Source organism: Amblyomma maculatum, chromosome 9 (assembly GCF_055883805.1).
Source record: "Amblyomma maculatum isolate TAMU_Amacu chromosome 9, ASM5588380v1, whole genome shotgun sequence".
Lineage (NCBI taxonomy): Eukaryota > Metazoa > Arthropoda > Arachnida > Ixodida > Ixodidae > Amblyomma > Amblyomma maculatum.
Genome location: NC_139352.1, coordinates 28,504,981 through 28,532,338, shown reverse-complemented (window position 1 = coordinate 28,532,338; position 27,358 = coordinate 28,504,981). Strand labels below are relative to the sequence as shown.

General features: G+C 44.0%; 1 protein-coding gene and 1 pseudogene across 1 annotated transcript in view; one reads left to right on the top strand and one right to left on the bottom strand.

Annotated features, from left to right (window-relative positions):
• Window positions 1-1,750: 1,750 nt before the first annotated feature.
• LOC146178705 (uncharacterized) lies at window positions 1,751-3,034 on the bottom strand (annotated as a pseudogene).
• A 13,627-nt stretch (window positions 3,035-16,661) lies between these two features.
• Window positions 16,662-27,358, top strand: part of LOC146178704 (multidrug resistance-associated protein 1-like) — a 76,199-nt gene continuing 65,502 nt past the window's right edge. Inside the window, exons 1-5 of the mRNA XM_084580013.1 lie at window positions 16,662-16,817; window positions 18,881-19,015; window positions 23,277-23,417; window positions 26,292-26,423; window positions 26,738-26,805. Of these exons, the coding sequence (XP_084436139.1) occupies window positions 16,662-16,817; window positions 18,881-19,015; window positions 23,277-23,417; window positions 26,292-26,423; window positions 26,738-26,805 (632 nt within the window). The remainder of the gene's footprint in view (window positions 16,818-18,880; window positions 19,016-23,276; window positions 23,418-26,291; window positions 26,424-26,737; window positions 26,806-27,358) is intronic.

The following is a 27,358-nucleotide window of genomic DNA, read 5'->3' as shown; positions in this document are numbered from 1 at the left end:
GGGCCGCCATCCGGCGCAAGTGAAGGAGCGCTCCAACACAACCCGTATAATAGAGAGCTCAACTGACATTTGTATTGCTATAGCAATACTGCGCCAGGTTTGGAGCCGTCGCGTATCCTCGGGCGGACGCCGTGTTTGACCTTGAACAGCAACCGCTTCAGCGAGCTCCGCCAGATGGCAGCACCATTCGCGCGCCGCGCGCTGCAGCGGCGCCGCTGCCGCGCCGAACAGATAGTTTGCCGCTTCTTCGGCCTCGCCTTGTTTGCTTTGCTATGCAGGCTGCTAAAAAGAGGTTTCAGCGACAAGATGCGACAAGGAAACGACAACGTGCACAAGATACAGTGGAAGAACGTCAAGAACGTAGTGCTAAGCGTCGTGCACAAGATGAAGCTCGGTGACTACGTTCTAGCTCTCCGAGTGCTTCCACCTCGTCGGCTACTGATGAACACATGACTGCTCAGGAACACCGCAATGCCACCAAGCGAAGACAGCGCGCTGAGGATACGCCAAAAGAACAGTCGTAACCATTGTGTGTCATGTGTTACTCTGTAGACAAATTATCGAACCACACAAGCTACGCCACAAGCGAACAGACAAGCGTAGCCATGCGGCCATTGCTAACGCAATTTACCAAGCTTAACCAGACCTAAGCCACTGCCATTTTTTCTTCTGCTACGCGTGCAGTATTCTGTCTGCTAAACATTTCGACAGATTTGCCTGTCTGATTGGGTTGCTACAAAATTCCCTGCGCCGACTGTGATGCCTACATTGGCGAAACAAAAAACCTAGAAGAAAGAATTCGGCAACACAAGAACGATGTACGAAATTTTTCAAGAGAACGCAACCCCGTAGCCGAACATTCAGAACATTCCGACCACAGAATAAATTTCGAAGAAACGTTCATCTTGGAGACCGAGACCAATTACCGCAAAAGACGCCTCCTCGAGTCATGGCACATACAGTCGACCGCAAATAACATCAACCGGACAATAGGCAACCTCCCTGCTGTATACTTGCAAGGTCTTCGCTCTCTCCTGGCCACTTCACAGAAGAAAAGAAAAAAGTCGCCAGCGAGCACACCTGCACCTGCGGCACCCTCAAAGAGAAAGAGCCCAAGGCATTGTCTACAAAATTCCCTGCGCCGACTGTGATGCTAGCTACATTGGCGAAACAAAAAACCTAAAAGAAAGAATTCGGCAACACAAGAACGATGTACGAAATTTTTCAAGAGAACGCAACCCCGTAGCCGAACATTCAGAACATTCCGACCACAGAATAAATTTCGAAGAAACGTTCATCTTGGAGACCGAGACCAATTACCGCAAAAGACGCCTCCTCGAGTCATGGCACATACAGTCGACCGCAAATAACATCAACCGGACAATAGGCAACCTCCCTGCTGTATACTTGCAAGGTCTTCGCTCTCTCCTGGCCACTTCACAGAAGAAAAGAAAAAAGTCGCCAGCGAGCACACCTGCACCTGCGGCACCCTCACTCGTCTAAACCCCCCTCCTTCCTTCTCATTCCTTTCACACACATCTCACCTCCTCCCCACCTTCTTCTCCCCCCGACCATTCCTTTACTTATAGCTGCACGCAGCCCCGCGTCATGCACCCCTGAAGAAGGAGCCGAGCCGGCTCCGAAACGTCGGGTTTTATAAAATAAAAGTGTTGGTTGGAGAAATTTCAAGTTTTATTTAGTATTCTGTCTAAATTCAGGCATTAAAACACAGCAGAGAGCCATGTGTTTTCTACAGGCCTCGGCGTTTTACGCATTTATTAGTCAGAGTTTGTAGCTTCCGCTTCTTACTCTTGTTGTTCGGGTCAGACACTTTGTTATTCAATCGTCGGCAGAAATTTTTGACGAGAAAGTTTGTGCTGCACCAAAACACATATTTCAGCGCTATCTCACTCCTGTGTCCCTGCTCACAGACGTTGAAGTCTGAAGGCTCCTCATCGCTGAGCAGTTGGAGTGTGAGTTCCGTAGCTACTTGCCGTTGGATTTGGACCATTAGAAATTCTACTCGCTTGGACAACACTTCCACCAGAACGTAATTGTGAGGCGCAGCATTCACAGCTCGCATTGCTGAATAAACCAGCCTCTCCTGTCAATTTCTTTGAGAAGACTGTACATGTGATTGTCAGGCGAAACTACAACAGTCTTGCCAATTGTCAAAAGCCATTTGCATATCTCGCATTTGAACCTCTTCAGAGCGATGTGCACCGAGTAACCAGCCACATATGCAATGACTGGAATGTCATCCTTCGGTTTTGACAGCGCCTGTTCGGTCACAACAATGTTGAAATTTCCGCTTGGCACGACTGCTTGCGTTGGGAGCTCTCCCCAATTTTGATTTTTATCATTGTCGATTGCAGATACCGCGCTTATTTGTGGAAGTGTGCTCTGTAGTCGCAACGTGCTCTCACATTCATAGATTTGCCTTACTGACAAATTATATTGCGAACCAGCCAGTCGTAGGTAACATCCAAAGCAGTCTTCTAGAACGTCGGTCTGGAACTTCCCAAGAAGCACCAAGGACTTCTTGAGCTCCTCAAAGCAGTATCTTGAAATATCAATAAATGCTTTACTCGTCTGATTCAAAGCGCCATGAGTTTCTACTGACAACTTACAGGCGCCCGCCCTCCTTTCGTTCCATTCCTGCAACCAGTCCAAGCAATCGCTCATAAAGGAAAGCCTCATGTCAAATGGAGAAGGGTAGACGGGTTTTTGGTATTCGTCCCCTTTGCTTCAATCTTTTGAAAAGAGTTTTGACGATGACCACTTTCCACCATTTTACTATTATATCTATAAAACTGGCGGTTTCTTCGTGGTGTTTTGCATTGTCCTTGGCTCCAATCACTCGAAATACGTTCGGTCCAGAATAACTGAATACCTGCAAAGCAAGTTTAACATTCTGTTTCTCAATAACTGTTGGAGAAACAGCTTTCCTGGACAGAGTGTAGCCGTAGCGGAGTAACTGCTCACTCTCTAAATTATATGCGTCTTTGATGGTCTTGAAAACCGCATAGTGCATGCGCCGCTACCCCGTTGTGCTTGGTGCAAACTGAGTGAACCAGAAACACTGGTCGTTTTGTTATATCCAGTTGTTGCGCACGCACGTCAGCAAGTGCACTGGGTCAATGACAAAGAAAATGGCCGGTGGGGATCTGATGCATGCGGAAACACGAAACCATTTGCCAGTGATTTTTTGGTGCGGCTCCAAGCGGACCATTGTAAATTTCTTTCAATGTGCAGCAGAAAAGGCGGCAGCACGCAATTCGCGCTTTGCACTCCAGAACACTAATTCAAATTGCTATTGGTCACAGCTCACTCAGGGAACACGGGGAACGAGATGGCAAATCGCATAGCCTGAGATATGACGAACCGGCCGATCAGGCTCTGGGACTTGGACCCTCTTGATGAAGCTTTGACCGCGTCCAATGAGATAACTACCGTAAAGAGAGAAGACGGAATTATCAGCCTCGCATGCAGACAGTAGCCGGGCACAAGTCACGATGCAAGAAGGATCCGGACTCAATCTATTATAAACCCCCACAGGTTGTCATTTTTAATAAAGGGGAGTATAACCCGGCATGCCTCTATTGCAAGCAGCTGGCAACCCAAGATCACATCTTACGGATATGTGTGGTGAAGCCTCCGCCTCGCATGCTCCTGCCAGCTCTCTTCGAAGGGAGCTGGAAACGACTGCTGCTTAAACAGGAGAAAACAACACAGAAAGCTCTTGTTAAGTGGGCCTTGGAGGTCACCCCTGTATGGGGTTCACACTGAGGTTCATTCTTCCCATTTTTGGCAATAACGTTGTTTCTCTCTCTCTCTAGCATGGCCTGCACTTCATACGAGTGGTGTGATATGGTATAGCAAAATCCTGTATGTTTACTTTTTTCTTGAATTTCCAGAAGTTGAACAATAACGAACAAAAATGTTTGTCAAGATGGTCTACAGAAAACGTTTTTGAAATCTCCGCTTCCTCAGTAGCATTTGATAAAGAGGGTCTATTTCATGGGCCATACCTTCCGGAGGCAGTTATTGAGGGACGTGTTTTCCGGCTGCTCGTGTGGGTTTTAATTTTTCTTTCCTATACAGACAGTCCTAAGTTTGGCCAAGAAAGTACCGGCATAGCGCTTTCAAATATTGTGGCCGGCCCGAGACAAGTCACGTGTGGTTCATGACGACTAGTGAAGCTTACAATCCTGTATTTGCTGGCTGTTTGCGTCGCTTCTAATTTTGGTAGTCGCTTCCAGTTTACTGCAGTTCTAAAAATATATTCGAGTGATTTAGACTGCATATGTGTAATTCCACAAATAGGTTTGCTTCCCTTTAAGTAAGTAGCCCTTTTGAAGAATGACATCTGCCATGGTGACAATTCAGAAGGCCATATTTACACTTTAAACGATATTGCCAGTCTCCTTACATGTCTTCTAGTTTTTCAGCGCTCACCCAGCAGTGACCTCTACATATGTGCAGCATGACGGAAAAAGATGTGGAGCTTGCTCTGCATGTATGTTTGTTCCTAAACTGACCTACATTGCATCCTAGAGTGTTAAACTTCAGGTGTGCGGATATCTCGGCCGATCATCGTTGTGTGCGTTGCCCTTCTTCACTCTCTGCTAACCAGTGTTCCGAATTAAATTTAAAAAAAAAAACTGTACTTGACTTGAAGCTTGTCAGGATGTTCACGTGTTACACCTTTGGCATCTGGAAATTCATATAGAGTGATTGTGTTTAGATGCAAACAAGCAGGCACATACAACCCGCTCTATATGCGAATTTCCCTAAATTCATTTTCATTTATGGATGTACCACCCCACCCCTGATTTTTATTAATTTCCCAGAACTAGAAGGAAAATAATAATCGCACAAAATTAAAATAGTTATTGTGACACGCTATATGCCCGCCGCACAGTGCACCTGTGAGAGCAGCACCGTCATCAATGCTCACAAATTTCAATAAAAGCCGCAGTGTATATCCTTATCAAAGTCATGATTGTCTTCCAAACTACATGGCTAGTTCTAGTAGAAAATGTAGAGTTAACACCAAGTTAATTTCAGTAGAAATGCGAAAGCTCCTGCGCCGAAATGGAAGTTCGTGGAGACGACTAGGTGCAACGTTTAGTGCTAAAGTGTGTTGCAGTGTGCACGCCGGGCAATAGCTACGAAGTCATATTTATTGCAGTGAAGCAATGTCCCATACACATAAACTTGTTTTGTACTCGCTTTCAAGCATTTCCCGGGTTCAAATACACTCCACTCCTACGTTACGTTTTTATTTTTTTTTTTTTTTAGAACGTACCGCAAGAGAACATAGCAGTTAGACGGTCATCCCAGGCTCTTAACCTCCGTACTAGTGATTTCGCGCTAAAATAAATATGAGCATTCGATGTTCCTGTTTACTACTGTTGTAAAGGTGGTTTTGACGGACACCTAGGCGATTAGTTACGTCAGCGTCTAGCTTCTCTAAAAGCAGCTACCCGATCTGACATCGGTATACTTGGCTAATTAACCAAGGAAGGGTGCCTACCAATTCGACTTCAGCAGTGTCCAACCGGCAAAGGCGGCGTCTGCTCTCCTCGCATGTCATGACGCAGTGGTGACGATGCGTACTCAACTCTACAAACGAGCAGATTGATGTAACACTAAAATTGATTCTTTTTTGGTGTTCTTGTGTCCACAAAGAACTGAACAACTCTGCCGTGGCAACAGCAACAACCGCGATCGGTGTTCGTTCAGGTTCATGATTGGTTCAAGTCTCGACAGCGCTCAACTACCAAGGAAACTGGGTGCCAAAAGCAAATGGACAATCTGAAATATTTTAGAAGCAATTGCTCACGTCCGAGATCATCCCAGATGAACGTGGTCTCGTCTCGCGTCACAAAGCGTAAAGGTCGCGTGCCAGCGCTTATGAGTAAACTATTAGTACAAAGCTCCGGGGCAAAACACTAGCATGTCGATCATTCATTTATTTATCGAGCCTGGCTCTAAACGCACTCTATAAATGTCTTCCAGATGATTGCACTGATGGGTTGAGAGTGGTAAACGACATAATGAGAAACAAAAAAAAACAAATTCTCCCTCCACTGTACTTATTTAAATTTGACCATCGAAATGCAAAAGTTGCGTTTATTTTAAGGTAAAAACCCACGACATGGCTCTCCCCGGAAATAAAGGCATGAGTTGGCGATATGCCACTGCCTCCCAAAAGCTAGAGAAGGCCGCTTGCGGACGTGCGTCATAAAAGGTTTCCTCGATCATGCTGTGCACAGTTTGTGTTTTCATGCTTGGCTGCAGAGGCACAGCTGGCACTACTGGAAACTTTCACGCTCCCCACGAACCATCGGCGCGTGGCACAGAAACATTGGCAAAACCTTGCAAAAATCAAAACTCTAGTTCGCCCTAGTCTTTTTTGATGCAGCTGTTCGAAAGCTGCACTGCACGCGTACAAACAAGCTCGGCTCTGAGGACACTGTAGGTAAGGCATCAAATGCACTCAGTGTTCGGTGATTTGAGCTCAGGGCACAAAGTCAGGCTAACATTAGTGTAGGATTAATCTTGGGCGCTCACGAATGGCAGACGCAGTGCTTCGGATACATTAAGCCGTCATAGCCGTCACCTCAGCCCTGGACAGCTTGGAGGTTTGTTACGTTTTTGTGGAGTAACGAAAAACTGTGCTACGGACGTTTTGACTGTCATCGCAGATCACGCACTTCACCTTTTGGAAACTGGTATGTAATCTTGTTTCATTTGCTGCGACGGACTTTAGCACATCTGTCCTCAATTCCGTATTTGTGATTGAAATTACGTTTACGCAGTATTGTATTGAGAAGTTACGTTATCCGAAGTATCTTTATGCTGTTAAAAATGAACTGTCACTTCATTATTCTGTATATGCACAAAAGAAGCAAAAAATAATGATCCATAATTCAAAAGAGATTGTTGTTATACCTTTTTCAAATCAGAAATCCTTTATATCAGATCTCTCGTCAAGGGCATGGATTGGAGCACTCATGACCCTACTTGTGAAAAGTACAAAGCTCTCCATTCGATCGTGAGATTTTAAGGCGAAAGCCACACGTCTCATTGGTGTGTGCAGAAAGTGTACGTCCGCGTTAAGTGTTCGCCCTGGTTAGCACTTGAACGATTTAGTGGAATGACTGTACACTAATCAATTACTTTGAGCCGCAACTGTCAAATTTTCGTAGAAATAGAGCCGGACGTCGATACAGTCAGGAAACGTTAGGACAGCTGTGGCATCGAAATATTACTAAAAACGTCAAAATTGAGTTAGAAAGAGAGTATTTTTAGGTAATTATATTCAGAACGTGTAATTATGATAAGTGAAAAATGAAGACACTCTGATGATGACATCACATACGGAGGAAAGACGTCGGGAAAATGTAGATCTCACAAAATAATAAAAATCGCTTGATTCGTGTCACATTAGATAAAAATGGTCACCAATAAAAAGAAAATAAGCAAAGATGAAAACGAAGTAAAAACGGAGGCAGAAAATGAGTGCACAAAAAACAGATGAGGTAAAACGCGGCAAATTAGCACAAAGAGTTGCATAACGGCTATCGCTTTACAGCAATTGCGAAGCATCCAAGTGCCTCCAACTAATTTTGAGAACCATTCGGTATTTTTAAGCAAAATGGGAAAGTTAAATCTAATGTCCCGAAATTTTTCGCAAAGCTGGCTAAGGAAGGAAAGAAATGTGGATCTGAGAGGTCACCAAAAACATCCCAGGGACTTAAGAAACATGCAAATTTCAAGCAAATGAACAACGGCAACGCCAACAAAATATTGGAATAAAGGTGTCACATTTGAAAGCAGACGTTGTTTTTCCCTGATGTGCCAAAGCTGACAAAGGTTGCGAACTAAAATCACTTTTTGATTTGCAGGTTGTTTTAAACTATTGATGACATTTTTCTTTCCAAACAGCTCAAGGTACCTCCTGCAGTGTAGTCTGTGCTGCTTGACTGTATAATAGGGCACGCGTTATTCGCGCTGAGTGCAGCGAGAATACGGATTACCTAAAGTTATCATTTCTTGAAATTCATGGCAGTAGAATGTGAGCGCAGTTTCCAAAACTCCTTAACCGGCATCATGACCCAAGCACTCAATATTAGAAAAAAAGCTATATTGGGAGCTCTTCCAGTAGGCTTTCATAGCCTACACATTGATAGAATTGCACTGCTTTATAGAAACACCGGCGCTGCACACGTAGTTTTAACTATGAAACCGTTCACGCGATTTCCATGACAATATTCAGCGCAGGGACGCCATTTTAACAATGTGTACTACGTTAACGCCAGCTCAGTCTGTACCCAACTGCGGTTTTTATTTCAATATTTGGAATCCCAATACCGATTTGTACATTTTACAAATTGCAGTCACCTTAAATGTTAAAGGCCTTCAATGTTGAAAAGTAATGTTAAGTCCTTAACTAAACACATTCGGGGCAGGGAGGGGGCCACATACGCCGAAAAAGTGTTGGGAAGTTTTTGGCATTGCTATCTTCCAATTTCAATGGAAAAAATGAGTTTATTTCCACGTAAAAGCGAATACTCTGTTATGTAACTTTCCAAGTATCAGTTACTATTTTAAGTCCAGGCAGAACTTGAGATGGCAGAGGCACAGTCAAGCTTTAAGTCTGTTGAATTACCGTCTGGAATTAAAGTTTTCATTAAGTCGTCTGCTAAGGACAGTTACAAGAATAAATCACACTCTATATGGTAGAAGCGTCTTTCTTACAGCACTGTACAAACATGGGTTTCTAGTTTCAAGGCTTTGCATTTCACCATTGAATATTAAACCTGCAAGGGCACCCAGAAACGCAGACAGCGCCGGCAACAAGCGATGCTCTACATAAGGTGATTCTTGTTGGGGCTATATTGGGGGCCACGGTGGACACCAGGTAGTAAGCAGACTGCTTCTATTAGGCCGCTAATTACCTATATGCGCTAATTAACGCCGTCACTTCATTTTTCAGGCGTATATTGTGTTTCTAGGATTCGAACTCGTCCTCCAAATCGCATACCGAGAAAAAGAATTCTTGAAAACAATTCAGCTAGCGTTGCAAGGTCCAAAAATGTCACCGTGATAGGCGGCTTCACAAAGTGACACGTAGCGTGTTACATGCTACTATTGATAATCTGCTTTTCAAACGTTTGTTATCTCTAATATATACATGTATCTACAGGGAGTCTCAGCTAAATGTAAACAAGGTATTGGAAAACACAATGAGCCCTCGCTCTGTAAAATTAAATAAAATAAGCTCTGAGCCGCCTCTCCTAGAATACAGTATCTTTCGTTCCTTACAATAATGAATAAATAGAAACTATTCAGCTAACTTTTAATGGCCTGGCTTGAGGAAAGAGTAACAGAGCAATATTTTTAGACAGTCTCAAAAAACGGCTAGCTACCTTGTTTCCACCACGGTACGATTCACGCGCATGCATAAGAAAGTTATCAGGTAGCCAGCTGTTTTTCAAAATCTTTTGCTCAGCGCGCACTCAAAGTGGATTTGTTTTCTGGAAACGTCTCGGAACTTTCAGTTGATGCCGCCTTCACGAGGGAGATTTTAATTGCGCAATTTATCGCTTTCAGCCGGTAAACAAATTAGCTGTGGTTTAGCTTTAGTTACACCCGGTAAGTTGCGTAAGCAAAGCCGACGTAGCTTCTCTTTCTGTTCCTTCTTCTTCTTCTTTTTTTCCTTTTCCGTTTTCTTTTTTCTTTTTCATTTTCTTTTTCTTCTTCTTTTTCGTCCTCTTCTTCAACTTCTTTTCCTTTTCCGTTTTTTTTTTCTTTTTCTTCGTCCTCTTCTTCTTCATCTTCCTCTTCTGCGTCGCGGCGTGGCGTAGTATTAATTACGCAATAAAGAATTTGCTTACGCAAAAGCTTGATGGACGGAAATAACAAAATTAATCGTTTTTCTTGATCATCTACAACTTCTCAGTTGATTGTTTGTTCCTCAATTCAATAATTACAAAGTAAGCTAATTAGACCTCAGTAAACAATAAACATTCGCGAGTAAGAAAACGCACTGCAAACTTTTTGTTCGCACACCATACATACAAGCGGTTGATATTTGCGTGCGAAGAATTTGTAGTCCGTAGTTAATCTGCACGTAGCAATTTCGCAGACCATTGCATGGAGTCTTATTACGGTTAAGATTTTTTTTTTTTTTGCAAGTAAAAGCTATACTCGGCAAGTAGTGAGCGGAGAATTTCGGATAAGCCTCGCTAGTAGCTACAGCGCCTGCGCCGTAACAATGGCAGCTAGTTGCTCCGAGGCACAGAAGAAAGGAAAAAGAAAAAGGTGGACATGCCGCAATCAGGTTCGGACGACAGAAAAATGGTAAACGAACACGGGAAGAGAGCGTAGAGGAAGAATAAGTCGGTCAAATGAAGCAAGAAGCCAAGAAAATGCGCCAAATTACCGATCACAACACACTGTTTGCAGCCAGTGCATCGGCGATGAGAACATTCGTGTCGGACTTTGTGAACGACCCGTTCGGTAGCTTTCGCTGCGCATATCCAAGCTTAATCGAGTTGAGCCACCAATATTTTTCCTTTTGCTCAATCAGACGTCCCCTGCTCTCCTAGCTTTTCATTAGCCGCCTGTAAGCATAGAACTTTCCACAACTTCCGTCACGTCTTTGTGTGTTCCCTATAGAGCCAATCATGACGACTTAGCTTTGTTTACGGCGCGTTACAAATGGCGCAGTCCTTCCGTTAGCTTGCTGCGCAGGTGGAAATTGGCAGTCTGCAGCTTTCAAAAGCATCCCACGTGTGCCACACAGGATATCTCGGCGGTTGTGCGCAGGTTGCACAGTCCACATGATGTTTCGTCATGAATTAAATTAATCGCGCACCCCGCAATGAAGCGGCGTGTTGTGAGGTGTGCTAATGAGAGCAACCTGCATTATCCCATGCATTAGAAAAGAAGGCAGTAGCGAACGGAAATAACATCGAACATTGCGCTGTACAAATAATCATAAATATATACCTGCGTACCATTCTTCGTCAGTCACCATTTAATGCCCCTAGAAGCAAGTAAATTATCTACACTCGGATTAGACCCGGCGCTGTTGCTAATTAATATGAACACACCGCTGCTCTGACAGGAGACGGTTTCGACCCCGTTCCGCGGACACCGGGTTTCAGTGGAATTGAAGTGAGGTGATCAGTATTTCCAGTATTTCGCTACCTAATGTAAACTGCTGTTCCTCGGGAAGGAACAGCAGTTTACATTAGGTAGCGAAATACTGGAAGTAGTAGGCGAATATGTCTACTTAGGACAGGTAGTAACCGCAGATCCGGACCATGAAAAGGAAATAACAAGAAGAATAAGATTGGGATGGAGCGCATTTGGCAAGCACTCGCAGATTATGACTAGCAGCTTACCGGTATCGCTCAAGAGGAAAGTATACAACAGTTGCTTCTTGCCTGTACTCACCTATGGGGCTGAAACGTGGAGGCTAACCAAGAGATTTCTACTTAAGTTGAGGACAACCCAGAGGGCTATGGAACGAAAAATGGTAAGGCTAACATTAAGAGATAGGAAGCGTGCAGAGTGGGTCAGAGAAATAACTCAAGTTACCGACATTCTAGTGGAAATTAAGAAGAAGAAATGGACATGGGCAGGACATGTAGTACGAAGAGAGGATAACCGATGGTCTTTTAGGGTAACAAACTGGATTCCAAGGGAAGGAAAGCGTAGCAGGGGGCGGCAGAAAGTTAGGTGGGCGGATGAGATTAAGAAGTCCACAGGGGTCACGTGGATGCAGCTAGCACAGAACCGGGTTAAGTGGAGAAATATGGGAGAGGCCTTCGCCCTGCAGTGGGTATAATCAGGCTGATGATGATGATGATGATGATCAAAATTACCGCTGCCTCCAACTGCGGCATCCCTCAAAGACTGATTCACTCTCAACTTCAACCGCATACACTGTAAACCAATATTCTCCTTAACTATGTGCGCAAGGACGTTTTAGCCTTGTTTTACGGCAAGAGCATTAATAAGCTCGAAAGGCCGAAACACCGGCGTAATCTGCGGCGGCGTCCATCAGAATTAATTCCAGAATCTGAAGAAGAAGTCGAAAAATCAGGCGAGGGTCGAAATATAGTCAGTCAATGATGGTAAATACCAGCCTATACGTTTGGTATTTCAGAGGATAGAAATTATTACGTAAAGTAATGTGGGGCAATTTCTCCTGTTCGGGATCCGGCCCGGGCACTCTGCGTGACAGACGTGTGTGCAGCATATGTATGGGAGACAGAGGCTCATTGGTAAAAGCGTATTATAGGGAGGCATGGCAAATGCATTTTAATGTGTGGGACGCAGCGGCATGTGCATGAGTGCTGCAGTGGCGTAGTATGCACGACACTGCAATTCATGTTTGATTACTTTAATTACCCAGCATGCATCGTGTAGTGTATTTTGTCTATGAGGACTGTAATGGTGTATATCGTACTCTAGTAGCGCAGTATGTCGCGTAGTGTAATTTGCGATTGATTATAGTAGGCAGGTAGTATTTCGCGTATTTTAATTCGTGTATACGTAGTGTAGCAACGCAGTATGACACGTATGGTGTAATTCCTGTATGAGTACCGCAGCGGCGTAATATATGTCGTGTAATGTAGATCACGTGTGATTATTGAAGCAACGTATTATGTCGTGTAAGGCAATTCTTGGTTGGAACTGCAGCGCTGTTCTATGTGGTATTGTGTAATTCGTCTATGAGTACTGCCGTGGCGAATTACATCATGCAGTGTAATATGTTCACAGGTGCTGCGGTGGTGTAGTATATCGTCCAGTATAACCTGGTCGGTGATTTGTAAGCCGTAATTTATCATTATAAAAAAGATAAAAACTGCAAAGAAGAACAAGGAAAATGCACTATCTCATTGCCCTGTTAAAGCGAAGCATAAACGACCTACAAGAATTTTCGAGTTTATCTTGCGAGGACTAAGATGACGCATGTGAGGATGCATATTTATTAGCAGTCTAATTCAGAATTTAAGGTACCGCAAGCCCTGTTTGGCAGACCGATATAATTCCGTTCCTCTAAGGCAGAATGTCATAGTGTGGGCAAATTTCGTATTCGCTTTGCTGGTTTTCAGCAACATCTTTTTCCTTTACGTGCCGAGCCAGCGTGTTCATTGCACTTGCTTAGAAATGAATGAATGAATGAATGAATGAAGCCTTTATTGAAAGGAAGGGATGGCTCTCGGCCGCTGTTTGGGTTCTTGGGGAGTTAGGAGGGATGGGAGTGTAACTTCTTCGTCTTAACGGTTCTTCAAACTGTTGCTTGTTGCTTGCCATGCGGCCGATCTTCGCGCTCTAAGTCGACCTCTCTCACACTACTCGAAGCAGGCCGCTCTCACTGCCGTATGTAGCAATGGAGTGTTGTATTTCGGTGCTTGATATAACCTGACCTGCTAATGTGGGCATGTCGTCGTGTGGAATATGCGATATTTTGTTTCTTCCTTGTGAAAACGATGGACATTGCCATATAAGATGTTCTAGGTCTGCTGTACAGTGTTCCTGACAGTGCGTGCAGATGTTGTGTTTGAGTGTTTCGTGTCTTCGGAGAAACCACTTGTCAAGTATGTGCGGTGTGTAAGCAGCGTTTGTTATTACTTTGTTGAGAAATATTTCTTGTGGTCGAGTGAGCCCTTTCGTGTCCTCAAACACCGGCGTTGGTGTCGCTTCATGTAATCTGAGCTTACTGTCGTGTTTTATTTTGGTGCGTACATAGTGCATCATCGATCTACCAGAGGAGCCTTTAGTGAGCATTGTTTGGTAAGGATTTAAGTCTATCGGTTTAAGCATGGAGTTGGGGCGTGGGGCATTGCACGTTTCAGCAAGCCCACCCGCTTGCGCGGCTGCGTTTCCCCCGTCCGTGCCAGTATGTCCCGGTGTCCATATAATTTGAATTTCTATTCCAACTTCCCGCATTCCCTTCAGCCTCTTTCTGATGTCCTTGGCCACTGCGTCGTCTGTAGTTGGTGCCGTCAGCTCTGCAATCGCTGCATATGATTTGGTTAAAATTCGATAACCATTGAAGTTTAGCGCCAGAACAGTGAGTTTGCTGACGCAGGTCATGTGTAGTGCAGAAGAGGTTAAGTCTAATAATAAGGAAGAAAAACAGAAACAGAAAAACACATGACAGTCAGTATTTCATGAGCGAAAAAGCGACACCTGTTTTTGTGCTGCCGTTGATTATTGGGGAGCGGAGAATGGTGCTTGGAAAGATAATTGTCCTGACGATGCGAAAAAACAAACCATAGAGATTCTGCCTCCGATCGCATCTACGTAATCTACCTCATTGGCTTCCATGTTTCCGAAACCTTAGCTTTAAGGCCTCAGCTCGCTTTTCTCTTCGTACTTTATTAAACTTCAGATGAATATTGTTAGGGCGTGGGATGACTACCAGGTCGTTCCCTATATCACTTTTTTTTGTCCACTTTCTTTCTCAAACCTTTCTAAGGGTTAATTTCTAATTTTGCAAGAATTACCCTGCCTGTATTCGGCGTGCCAAGTTTCTATATTTGAGAAACCTTAACCGCCTCTGCTAACTTCCTCCATGTATTATGTACTCCCAAAGCGAGAAGTCACTCCATTGAGTTTGAGGTACACATAAGTAGCCCTAGTGCTCTCTTTGTGCATTTTCGTACTGGGCATCTATTTTCGCCCTCTCTGCCGCTTTTATCTCCAAGTACGGCGTCCCGTAGCTCATTAAGCTAATCATGTACGTACACTTGTACTCGCTTCATGAAGTTTCTCTCTTTCAGTCCTCTGTCCATGACTGCTATGCGCCTAATGAGGCAGAGATTCTGTATTGCTTGATGCTCCAGATCTTTATGACCTCTTCATTGCACCCACTGGCCTGGAGGATCAACCCTAATATTAAAAGCTCTTCCGCATTCTGTACTTCTATTTCTGCCACCCCAATCTTTATGTCCGTCGATGCTTTGCATCGCAGGCGTTTTGGAATATAAAGAAAGGTATCCGATTTTAGCGGCGAGCACGCGAGCCCCCTGTCCGCCACATACTCGACAATGATGTCAGTAGCAGACTGCAATAGGCTCTCGACTTCCGCATCGCTCCCCTGGCTTACCCAAACTTTTATGTCATCCGCGTAGATGCTAAGTTTTAGCCCCTCGAGGAGAAAAGGAGGGCGGCAGGCAGGAATGTTAATCAGAAACTCCGTGAGTTTGCCTGGGAGCTTTCTCATTGTCACGCCAAAAAGAAAGGCGAAAACCACCGAGCCCTGCGGCGTACCAGTGCTTCCTAGTTCTATCAAAGGCAAGTTTAGATTTTGAAACTTTATACAAGCAGTCCTGCCCGACAGAACGTCCTTGGTGTACCTGTATGTTTTTTGTCTATCTCAAACTCCTTGAGGCCGTTGATGTTTTCGTTGTGTTTGACGTTATCAAACGAGATCCAATGCTATGACCACATTCGCGTCTTTAGAGTGCGAGTCCACTTTGTCATGTTTGAATCTGAGCATTCCGTCCTGCGTGGACAAGTGTAGTCGAAACCCGACCCTCTCGTGTGGACACAGATGGATCTGCGCTATGAATGCCGCCAACCTCGTCTGGACGACGTGCTCCGTCAATTTCCCTACGCATGACGTCAGGGATATTGGTCTAAGATTATCTAGCTGCGGCGGCTTGCCCAGCTTTGGTATTGCCCAGATTTGGTATGGTGATTCCACTGCTCTGGAAGTTTTCCTCTCTCCCAAATCTCTGGAATGTTCTCTCTTAGGTACCTAATCGAGAAATAGTTTAGATTTCTAAGCATCTTATTCGTAACCTCGCCAGGGTCCGGGGCGGATTTACATTTGAGCCGGGCTGTCTCTTCCCGCTCCTATGTAGTCGTGATGGGAGCGTCTAAAGCCATGTTGGACGCCCGACCGTACTCCTTGAGAAGGAAGCGTTGGGTGTCCCCAGTTTACGTCTTTAAATTATTATCATTAAACGCCGCGTTGTCTCCCTCGAATTCGTGCTTAACTTTGGCTAGTCTAATCCTCGAATGCGTTTTTTTTTTTTACTTTGTTGGGCCCAGCAAATGCCGGAGCATGCTCCCCGTTCTGGAGAGATTCATGCCTCCCTCCATTTCGTCGTATCTGCTGCCCCAAATTTGTTCACAAAATAATAATTGTGTGTTTTGCGGCGATGCAGCATTGCTGGGCATGCAGAAAATATATCAGATATGTTCGGATGGCGACATACATAAGGAGAGTATATAGGGAAGAGTAAACCTGATGATAATAAATGGGGCATCCGAGCCTTAATTTGAAACTGACTTGTTTAAGCTTCAACCTAGATAAAATGTTACAATCCATAAAATAATAATTAAACACCTCGCTTAATTTTGGTCCTCAAAATATTTTTTGACCGTCCCGAGAGTCGCATTACTGCGCCATGTTTTCGGCACTCTTTACCTCCTTTTGCGGCAAGAGGGGCGTATTCCTCCATGTCCTTACCATTTCTCGTGTTATCTACTACACGCGAGGTAATTCTGTGACAGCATTGCAGACAATCAATGCGGCCTTTTTTCACTGTTTTGGATTACTCACAGTCGTCTGACGTCTTCAATAACATTTCTTCTTTGTTCTTTTTTCGTGAAGCAAGATGCCCGTCACACTGACCACAGAAAATGTCTCAGCTGCCCTAAAGGCAGGTGGCTTGGCTACGCTGCTTCTGGTCGGCTGGGCGGAATTAGGTCACAAGGAGACCAAAATTCAGGGCCGTACGCGAGGAGCAACGATGCTTGACGTAGGGAATCTGGTAAGCTCCGTCGTCTAACCTTGCGTTACATTACAGAGATTGCCCCAGAGATTGCCTGACAAAGAATTGTGCACACCTTTTTTCATAGAAATCGAGGTTATTTTCAGGCATAAAGACAATAAACTTAGAGGATTGCAATTAGCATCGCTTAAAAGCCTAATTGTGAAAGCCTTTCCTCGTACTTCTCTTCTTCCTATTCTGTCTACCGCTTCTCTTCTACAATTGTACTACAATTGTAGTGTCAATCTCCCGTGAGTGTTACCACTTTTCATTTTATATTTCACTTATTTCCCGTTTTGTTTCCTTTGCTCTACCCCTCAAATCATTTTTTTTTTATGCAAGTATATTAAAAAAAAAATTCTTTGCTACCCAATTCTTGGCCGATCCCCCTCTGTGGGTATGTGCCATAAGTTATTTGGACAACAACAACAACACTTCTCTTCTTGCGCTGTTTTGCGTATTTGTGTACTCGTTATAATTTCATTGCGCTCTTTCCTTTAGCTTCGTCGTCAGAACCTATTGCGACGTCTCGCTGACACATCTCGAGGAATCTCGCGGATGCATCTCGCGGACGCGAGATATTCGTCATGAGCCTAGAAAGGTTTTTGCTTTAAAATAACCACTGAATATACTAGTGCTATCACATCCATGTAAATGGTTCAGTGCCCCTTCATGACTGAATATCTTTATTTTCTTGATAAAAATTGTTAGTGGAGCTACATACGTGCTGGTTGTGTTGGAGAGTGCATCAATATATAATTTTTCAATAAAACTTGAGTTGTTACTTAGCCCCTGTCTTTCTTCTTTCGTATCCGTCGCCGCGGCGCTGTTTTAGTTCTTCACTGGTGAGAAATTTTCTCATCATACTTTCATACATACAGGTATGAAGGCTCAATGAACAGCCGTGAGCGTTTCTGCCGAGATCTTTCGGCAAGGCATCATGATGGCCGCTGAATGAATGAGCTGCTGTGAAAAGCGACAACCTTGTAAAGCTCTTTTCTAACGTGCGACCACCATGTTTACGCAAGCTTCCATTCAGCAATCTAGCCATTACCACTCTGAGCTATTTATCCCGACTGCTCCGCAGTGGGTCAGTGGTTAGGCTGGTTGACTATTGATTCTAAGAACGACAGTTTGGTGTCGGCAGCGGCGGTCGCTTTCCTATCCAGCCGAAACGGAAGGCACTCGTGTAATGTGCGATATCAGTGCCCGTTGAAAACAAATTAAACTGGAACACTCTATTAAAGTGTCCCACAGCCAGTGTTTGATTAAAGCGTTATAGCCCACATACCATAACATTCCTGCCATTTTCTTTAAGAAAACCAAGAGTGATGATTCGGGCGCAAAAGTAATTTATTGGTAATTATTTGGTTATTTGATTAATTATATGAAGTCTTTCATTCAGGCAAACATTGTTTAGTGTGACGGGAAAAAATCCAATTCACTTTTCCTGACAAGGCACCGTCCACTAAAACATTGCTCAGTACTATTTCGATGGAAAACTGCAAACAAGCATATACATTCAATACAAAAGTAATTGATCCGTAAAACAGAACCAAGAACATTAAATGAAAATGAAAGGAAGTGAAAGAATCAATAGCATGCAAAATCGATAAAATGCTAACGCGCATTGTAGGAAACTACAAAGTGAAAACCGTTTACGTAGCGGAAGAAAACAGGTGGTACGATTCCACACTGTTCTCAAACATCTGACGGGCGCGAAGCTGAGCAGAAGTTCCATAATACGTAGCTGTTCACTCAGTAATAAAGGGATTGATTAATCAAGTGTCTGCAATAGATTTCTCATTTGCTCCCGGGCAGCGATATTCAAGGTAGGGAATTAGAGCAATACAATCAATTCCTACTCTCAGCAAAAATCAGGCGAAGCTGGCCTCTTCTCTCCTTGAAAGGCAACCGATCAACATTTCTTGATTTGAACAGCATAGCATTTTGCAATCCTTTGTTCCTGGAGAAGTCAGGTTAGATCACTTTGTATATCTTTGTCAAGCGGCCCCAACGCGCCACAAGGCATTAAAGCACCACGCTTCCCATTTATTCCACAGGTGATATGCATCCTCTCAGCGATCCTATACTTCGCAAAGTGTTACATTCTCTGGCCACAAGACCCGCTGGATCTTCAAAGTCAAGAAGCTGTGCTCAGAGGGGCCGTTGGAGACTGCCTGGTGTCTATCACCATCGTAAGAAAACTATCACCTCTAAAACGAAAAGACGCTGCACCAACAAAACATGCAGTTGATATTTCTGGCCGTATATTCCGTGCTAACATGAAAAACATAAATATAATTCAGATATTTTACAAAATGTTTGGCATGCTTAGTATTTCTTGTTGCACATTCGGATCTGGGACTGCGCACAGGCTGCACAAATTAGCTCACAAGATGAAACTTACAAACGTAACCACAAATTTCAATTCACACGAAGTTTATCCTAATGCGAAGCGTAGTGGATAAATGGTCACTGGGTATTTCAAGGAGTGTCCATTGCCTCCCTACTAGCCTCCAAGTTATTATATCTGAGTCACATTTACAACTATTGAAGCAAGAATGCCATATTCTTCATGGTTCCCTTCCAGCGCCACAAGCAGTGAGCGTTATAGACATGGACAGCGAATATTCGCGCGAGTTTGAAGTGTCTCAATTTCTGAAATTTTATTTGACAATGCAAAGTTAGACGAACAATATGAGGAAAATAAATGAAAGGATTCGCTCTTCCGCACAATGCCGCGCTTTTATGTCTGAGCATGCACCATGCTAAGATCAAAAAGACCTGAAATGAGTGTGTTTCGTAAGACAGAATGCGCTTATTCATTCCGTGTAACGCATGGATTTCTGTGGCGCCATGTTTAATTTGGCAGTATTCGCGTAGATGGCTAGGCTGGCAACGAAGGCTCTTCTGTTAGTGCACCTGTGCGCAACGCTTAAATAACGAAAAGTAAAATCAAGCTGCTCTGTGCAACCGGAAACGCGCATTACACGGCAGTGAAATCGGCCGGAAACGTCGACGCATCGGTTGCTTTCGCACATGCCTTGTAGCAAATGCTAGAATTTTCCACACTCGAACCTTAAATACAATGAGCACGTCGCCGTTCGCCGTGTTATTTCTGTTTGCCTGCATCACGTGCTGAGCATAAGTCCGTCAATTATTTTTATGGCGAGCTATGCAAGCAGAACAGTTATAAAAATATGCTATCTTATTCGAGTGCGCTAATATCCGCGTACGTGCATATGAAAATCGACACTGTCATTGAATATTAACAGGAACTGTGCAGTTGATAAGTTGCATTTCTGCGGACGGCGTTACGAGACAGGGACTTTGATCCCGTTTATTTATGCAGTTAGGCATAAGAGCAGACCTTTGTCATCAACCACCGTCCTCAAAATTCTGAAAATTAATTCTAAAATTAAGCTCAACACCTGACGTGAACCACATGAGAGGACGATCAAAATACAACAGTACTGAGGCCTCTCAACACCCTGCGCAATGCATGCTGCATTTATCTCACAAGACAATAAAAATTACGACACGTATGCAGCACTCGCACCTAACTTCAAAATAGAATTAACGAAGGTATCCGTGGGATACGGTGTTACCAATAGCACCAATTACGCGGCAGCAGCATCGCCATCACTCCTGAACTCGAACGGCATTAAGTTTTTATTACCGCAAACAATACAACAGTCACAAAACATGTACGCTTATAAGCGAAACCAATGGCCACTATATACCAAATCCAAAGCCTATAGACCCTATCCACTATCAGGTTTAGCTGGCGGCAGTTTGGCAACCCTGTACTGTGGAGACGCCATAACGTTGGGCGGTTCGAAACAAAAGCAAATGAAAAAATGTTTCCGACGCATCGACGCCGATATACATAGAGTTCCTTACACTAACTACAGGAACACTAGCCACCATGGGCGCGCTAAGAATCATGGACCGGTAAGCTACTTGTTGCGGGACAGTCGGTTTTTTTCGAGTACGTGGAGTGGCGTTACTGCGATGTTTCTTTTTTGTCATCATCATCATCTGAAGGTGCGTACGTAGACCGCGAAAGCCATAGTAGCGAAGGCGCAAAAGCAGACGTCGCCAATAAATGGTTTTTGTTTCCCGAAATGCCTCTAAAAACTTCCTTCAGTGATTGCACAACCATAAATATTTTTGTAACGTTTTTTTTATTTCAAATTTTGCCGATTAAGTGCGAAATATTGGTATTAGTGCTGCTCAAAACTAAGCCAATAGGAGAAAGAGCCATCGCTTATATTGGATAAATATCACACTGACATGCTGTTTCTCTCTCTTTTTGCAATTTATAGTCACAATATTCAATCTTAGGACATTATTTATGGTAGAACAACGTTTATCTTTGCATTAGTTTTGGCCAAAAGTTGTAGTTCTGCACTCGGTAGCTCTCCGGCCCATGATGCTTTGAGCGCCCATGGTGGCTGAACTGGCCGTCTGGAAACTCCATGTAAACTCCCATAGACGGCAGTACAGCTTTCCCTCTAGGTAAGAGTAACAACTTCTATGCGATATACCGGCCTCCTCGCTGCTGCGCGACGCCCTTTTGTCGGGACACTCGAGACGCCGTTTGGAACACCGTCCAACCAGTGCTCGGATGTCACCGACGCCGTGTCATGATTCGCCGTAGGCCCTCTTTCTCTTTTTCTTTCCCCCTCTCCGATGTTACGTTGTACGGGCCATAGTTGCCAGTAAGGCTGCAATGACGCCATGTGAATAAGCTCTATAGCATAAATCCTGCTTCGCGCAGAAAAACTTGACATCAAATTTTGTCTCTTTGCCATTCGCGCAAATAGCTCGAATAAAACAACAGGAACTCTGTTCCTTTAAGTTCACAAAGTGATTTATAGCTCATGACAGTGTTCTCGTTATTGTTGTTCCTATAACTTCAGAGCGATCTGTGCAAGTCAAAATGACAGGTGTTTAGATGTCTCATATGCTCTACCTTGTTATACTTGGCCGATGGCATGAGAGCGGTGGCTGGTCGAGGAAGACAGGTGCACGTGAATCGCCTAAAAAATTTACAATTGCCATTGGCGGGAGAACCAGGCGCCCATCATTAAAGGGGCATACCTAAAAGCTTTTCGTTTTTGCCAAGCAGTTGAAATCTTGCTGAGAGGATGCACAATGCAGGGAACAAACACTAAGAGTTAGTGTGCTGCCTCATGAGCTCGTTCTGAAGAGCCCCGATGCATGTGCATTCAATTCTCCGTCTCAGACTGGTGTGTCAAGAACATGATTTGTAATCATGGCAATAAAGAAGCGCAACATAGAACCAAACCTTGGCATAGTTTAAGATCTTCCTGTATTAAAGATAACCCACCAAGGCTGGCGTCAAAAAAAAAGGCAAGTGAAACTTCAATAACCAGAATGGATATCTGCACGTGGGCAGCTCGAATAAAACAGCAAAGAGAGCTGGCATCGCGGCTCTAGCTTGGGTTTCCGCCTGTCAAGGTTAGCATTTGGGGCTTGCCTTAAGTTAAAAGACGAACACCTAAGCGATGTTGATAACGAATTTGAACGTGCAAGGCCAGCTTCTGTCAAAGAACACAGTGACAAAAGGTTAACCAGAAAAATAACTTGTTTTTCCTGTCCTTCGCTGGGGGGAAAGGGATGAAGGGATATGACAATGAGGAAGAAAAGAAGCACGGGGCAGAATAAGTCAATAAGCGAAAAGCACATGGCAAAGTTGCAGCTTGTTGTGCAAGCCCGACACTCTCCGGAAACGGAGGAGTGCCTGGCAGGCTTTCACCGCTGATGATTGCCGCGGCCACTTTAAGAGAATCTTCATCTCCTTCAGTAGACGTGGGCCAAGATTATCCGGCGCTCGGTGTTTCAGCGTTCCTAATGCCACACCTCTGATGAACTTCGTGAAGACGATGCATGATTTGCAATTTACTGAAAAAAAAAAAAAAAGGTCGCTTGGGGAGAGGGTTTCTAGTGCTCCGGTCATGGTACCCACGAGCGAGCATGAGCCTCAGTGATCAGGTCGAATGCGATTTGAAGGTTGGTGGCCCACGCGCACGCAGTTCGCTCTCGAGAAGGCTAGAATATTTTGGCAATAGTGAAGGAACTAAATGAATTTTGAAAGCAGTCTACCGTTACGGCTGCGCGCAGGGTTTGTTTACTTCACACACAAGATCTTGTACTTGTGGCTCTTATCGGTACTTTCACAATGCATGCGTATGTATATTGATTTGTCTGGCTAGACTCTTCACTTCTTTTGGTTCTCTACACCAAAGTCTATGATTACTCATGCAGGCATATTTTTGCTGATCGCGTTCTATGCACCTAAAGAAAGAGTTTGCGCACGTTTACACGTGCACTTATTACAGTTACGGTGACTGAGCCGAAAGGCGCACAGTCTTCCTGTTCACCCACTGTAACTTGATATTTTCTGCCCCCGGATTCTGTGTCACGCAGGTTATCGTCTGCCTGGTGTCCCTGTACAGATACTTCACGCAGCAATACACATCCGCGTTCCTGTTCTTCGTGCTCGCCTTGGTGTTCACGGCCTCGGCCACGGACCTGTGCAGGTTCATAGGACGACTGAGACACTCTGGGGTCGGCAAGCAGCTGCATACTTCTCATTAACTCGAAACGCATTTCATTTTTTACAGTTGTCAAACTTGCCTTCTATTACAGTAGGAAAGAGCACTGAAAAAGGGTAGAGCAGGAGGGGGGGGGGGGGGGGGGGGGAGGGGGAAGCCTTAGTTCCCAGGTCGAGCTAAGTTTCATGGTATAGAATGGCGTTCAGTTTTAGACCTTGTAAAGTCTTCGCCTGGACATGCGAAGAAAAGTCCACTTGTCGAAACGTTGGCTCGACCTGCGAACTGAGGCTTCCCAACTCTACCGTTGTTCAGTGCTCTTTCCTACCTTAAGCCATCTTTTTCCTCTCGTTCTACCTTCCCTTCTGTTAGGCCCTCACTTTGAATGCATTAATACTGATGGACCATCTCCGAAATCCATCTATTGTGAATTGAATCATAAAACCACTTTAACAAGGTAAAAACTTAGCGCCATTCTGTAAAGTGCAATGCACAACGTTCAACAACCTTAACCGGCTGCTTTGGCATCGGAAGTTAACAGCTAGTTCCTTACTCTAGATGAGTCACAAAAGCATATCTTTAACATTACGGATAATGTTAAATCTGAAACGGTGACGTTGCGTAATAATGTTGAAATAATTAATTTGAATAAAAAAGAGATTATCGAGGAGCGCAGGCTTAAAATATAGCTGTCATGTAAGATTAAAAAAAATCGCAAGATTGGAGTCTGACAAAATACAGATTTGAAAATTTGAAACGACTATGTAAGCTTCAAACGGTGGGCACGCGCACAATGAGATAAATATATTTTGCACGCATAAAAAAACACATCATATACACCGGCACACAAAAGGAGTGTATATTGTTTCACGAATGTAAAGAAACAGCGCTACATAGACGGGATAAGAGAGCAGACCAACACAAGAGAGCTGAAAAGACACATGCGCTGTGTTTGTGTGCTCTTCTGTCCAGTCTTAGTACCGCAGCTTCATTCCATTCATGATCATGTACCAACCAGCCTGTATACTTTTTTTTTTACTATGCGACATCTACCTATACGGAGTGTGGAAATCTCTAACCTTTCTGGCATAAAAGTACCGTCTGCACGATATATATATGTATATACACACACTCCGGTAGGTAGATGTCGCTAAGGTAAATGAATATACGGGCTGGTAAATAATATATATTCTTTATTTATTTATTTGTTTCTTAGACATTTGCCTAAAACTATATATATATATATATATATATATATATATATATATATATATATATATATATAGAGAGAGAGAGAGAGAGAGAGAGAGAGAGAGAGCGAGAGTCTGCACGAGTTTGTATTGGGTGTGCTTTGGGGTGCTTTTATATTACGATATTATTTCTAATCTCGGCCTATGCCAGTAATCATGAATATGCATATGCAGTAAAATGCGCCAATAATCTGGTTGAATGTTTATTTCGCGCAATCAGGGGCTTAGCGGGACCTTAAAAACGCAAGCGCATAAATTTGAATCGCAGGTTTCTGTCAGAAGCACTGCCGTGACATCGTTCTTTTTTTGTGTTGCTATTTGAGAAGCAGAAAGTTAAACTTTAGTGTATTGGGTCAAGAATTATGTGACGATATAAACCACAAAATGCGGATGGGACACTGAACAACACGAGAAACGCGAACACTGCCACGTCTTGCTAGCTTCTGCCATTTTGCTCGTAATAATGAATTCAGAACTCAATACCATCTAGCCCGACTAGAATGCTTCAAAGATGAATGTATCGCAGACGCATCCTAGCTTCATCGGTGACGGGAAAGTATCTTTTGGTTATCGTCGTCTTCTAGATCAATCTTCCGCCGTCTTCATATCCTACGCCAGTGCACATAAATTAATGCTCGTGATGGAATAAATGAAAGCGTCATCATCAGCAGCAGCAGCAGCCTGACTATACCCACTGCAGGGCGAAGGCCTATCCCATATTTCTCCACTTAACTCGGTTCTGTGCTAGCTGCATCCACTTGACCCCTGCGAACTTCTTAACCTCATCCGCCCACCTAACTTTCTGCCGCCCCCTGCTACGCTTTCCTTCTCTTGGAATCCAGTTTGTTACCCTAAGCGTACCCTAAGCGACCATCGGTTATCCTCTCTTCGCTCTACGTCCTGCCCATGCCCATTTCTTCTTCTTAATTTCCACTAGAATGTCGGTAACTTGAGTTATTTCTCTGACCCACTCTGCACGCTTCCTATCTCTTAATGTTACCCCTACCATTTTTCGTTCCATTGCCCTCTGGGTTGTCCTCAACTTAAGTAGAACTCTGTTGGTTAGCCTCGTCGTTACAGCCCCATAGGTGAGTACAGGTAAGATGCAACTGTTGTATACATTCTTCTTGAGCGATACCAGTAAGCTGCTAGTCATAGTCTGCGAGCGTCATCAAAAGCGACCTAAGTATGTGGTTCAAGACGCCAAAGACTGCCATGAGTGAATTGAATTCGTGTTGGCCTGTATAACGCAATACTTGGCCAAATTATGAATAAAAAAGGTCCCCATGGACGTTACCAAGGCGTTAAGGTACTCTTTTATTAGAAGCATTTTTCAATGTGAAAGATTCGTTAATTATCCTGTTATTGCAGTGTAATATGGTTTAGTTTCGGTTTCCCGATATGACTATTTTCTAGAAAGAAACACTCAATTATTTGTTTCTTTAGCTATAGCGTTATTTTGGTTATTATACTTGCTGGTAGCGTAAGCCTAACAGCTAGATTTCTCTCGACTTCCGCGAGCAATTTCCCCAATCAGCAACTTATTTCTAGGCTACTTGTCTGGTTATGATGTTTTGAAAACGTCTTTGTACTCTTTCACGTGCACCAATTGCTGACATATTGTGGTGACTTTGTTGCAGGCACTTGCGGAAGAGGACGACTTCAAAAACGGTCTCCTTGTCTTAAACCTCTTGATTTTCTGCACCACGACTGGGAACATGGTATTTTGCGCACTAAGAGACACCATCGTCTACGATCGGCGATCATGCAAGGTAGGGTGCATATCTTGCGTATATCTAACTGAAATATAGAGACGCGCTGTATACTACGCAAGGCTGATACGATGTCGATGTACAAAAAAAAAGAGTAATAGTGTTGCCGACGGTGCCTTTTTTAGTGCCCTGTCAACGTCGACATCAAGGTTAGTACCGACGACTACAACTCGCCGCAATGTAAAAGGAAAATGTCCCTACAAGCAGAGGAACCCAGTCATCATTTCAGTTAGTTTTGCGTCGTATAAAGATGAAGTTTCTGGTTTCCAGTAACCTCAGCGCCTAAAGCTATGAAGCATACTTCTTTACTGCAGTTCAAACGTACTGGGGAAGAGGAGTCATGGTCTCCATTAGGCCTGTTCGCTTGCGCTCCTGTACACAGGTGAGACATCCAGTCAATGTTTAATGTTTTTTATGCTGTTTTGATAAAACCTATCACATCCATTTCAAACGATGGCCTCCTATTAACACGCCCGCATGTTGACTACTGTACTTCAAAGTTCAAAGTTAAAATCGCTGAGGGAGCAGCCTTTTCACTCGTTACTAATACTAAAGCAGAAAAGCAGTATCCCGATGGAGGGAACGAACAGGTGCAGACGGCAGCTCAGGGTAGACTGCATATTTACGACAGAGTGCGTGAGCGTCTGATCTCAAGAGAAGAGAGGGACAGAAAAAGTGCTGATAATGATAGCACTGATGTATGGAAACGAAACCTAAATTTGTGCGGGATACAAAATCACCTCCTGCTTCAAAAAAAAAAATCGAAACACGCGTAAAAGTACAGTATGCACGAGAACCGAAACAGTAAAGTCAGTATTGAAGTCTGTCAGGTGGGCGAAGGTTCAGCTGGTGCCAGTTCCGCGCGATCTCCAGAAGTAGTTGGCTCGTTGTCTGGAAGCGATGCCCAGGGCGGTGTAGTGTCAGAGCTGTTTTCT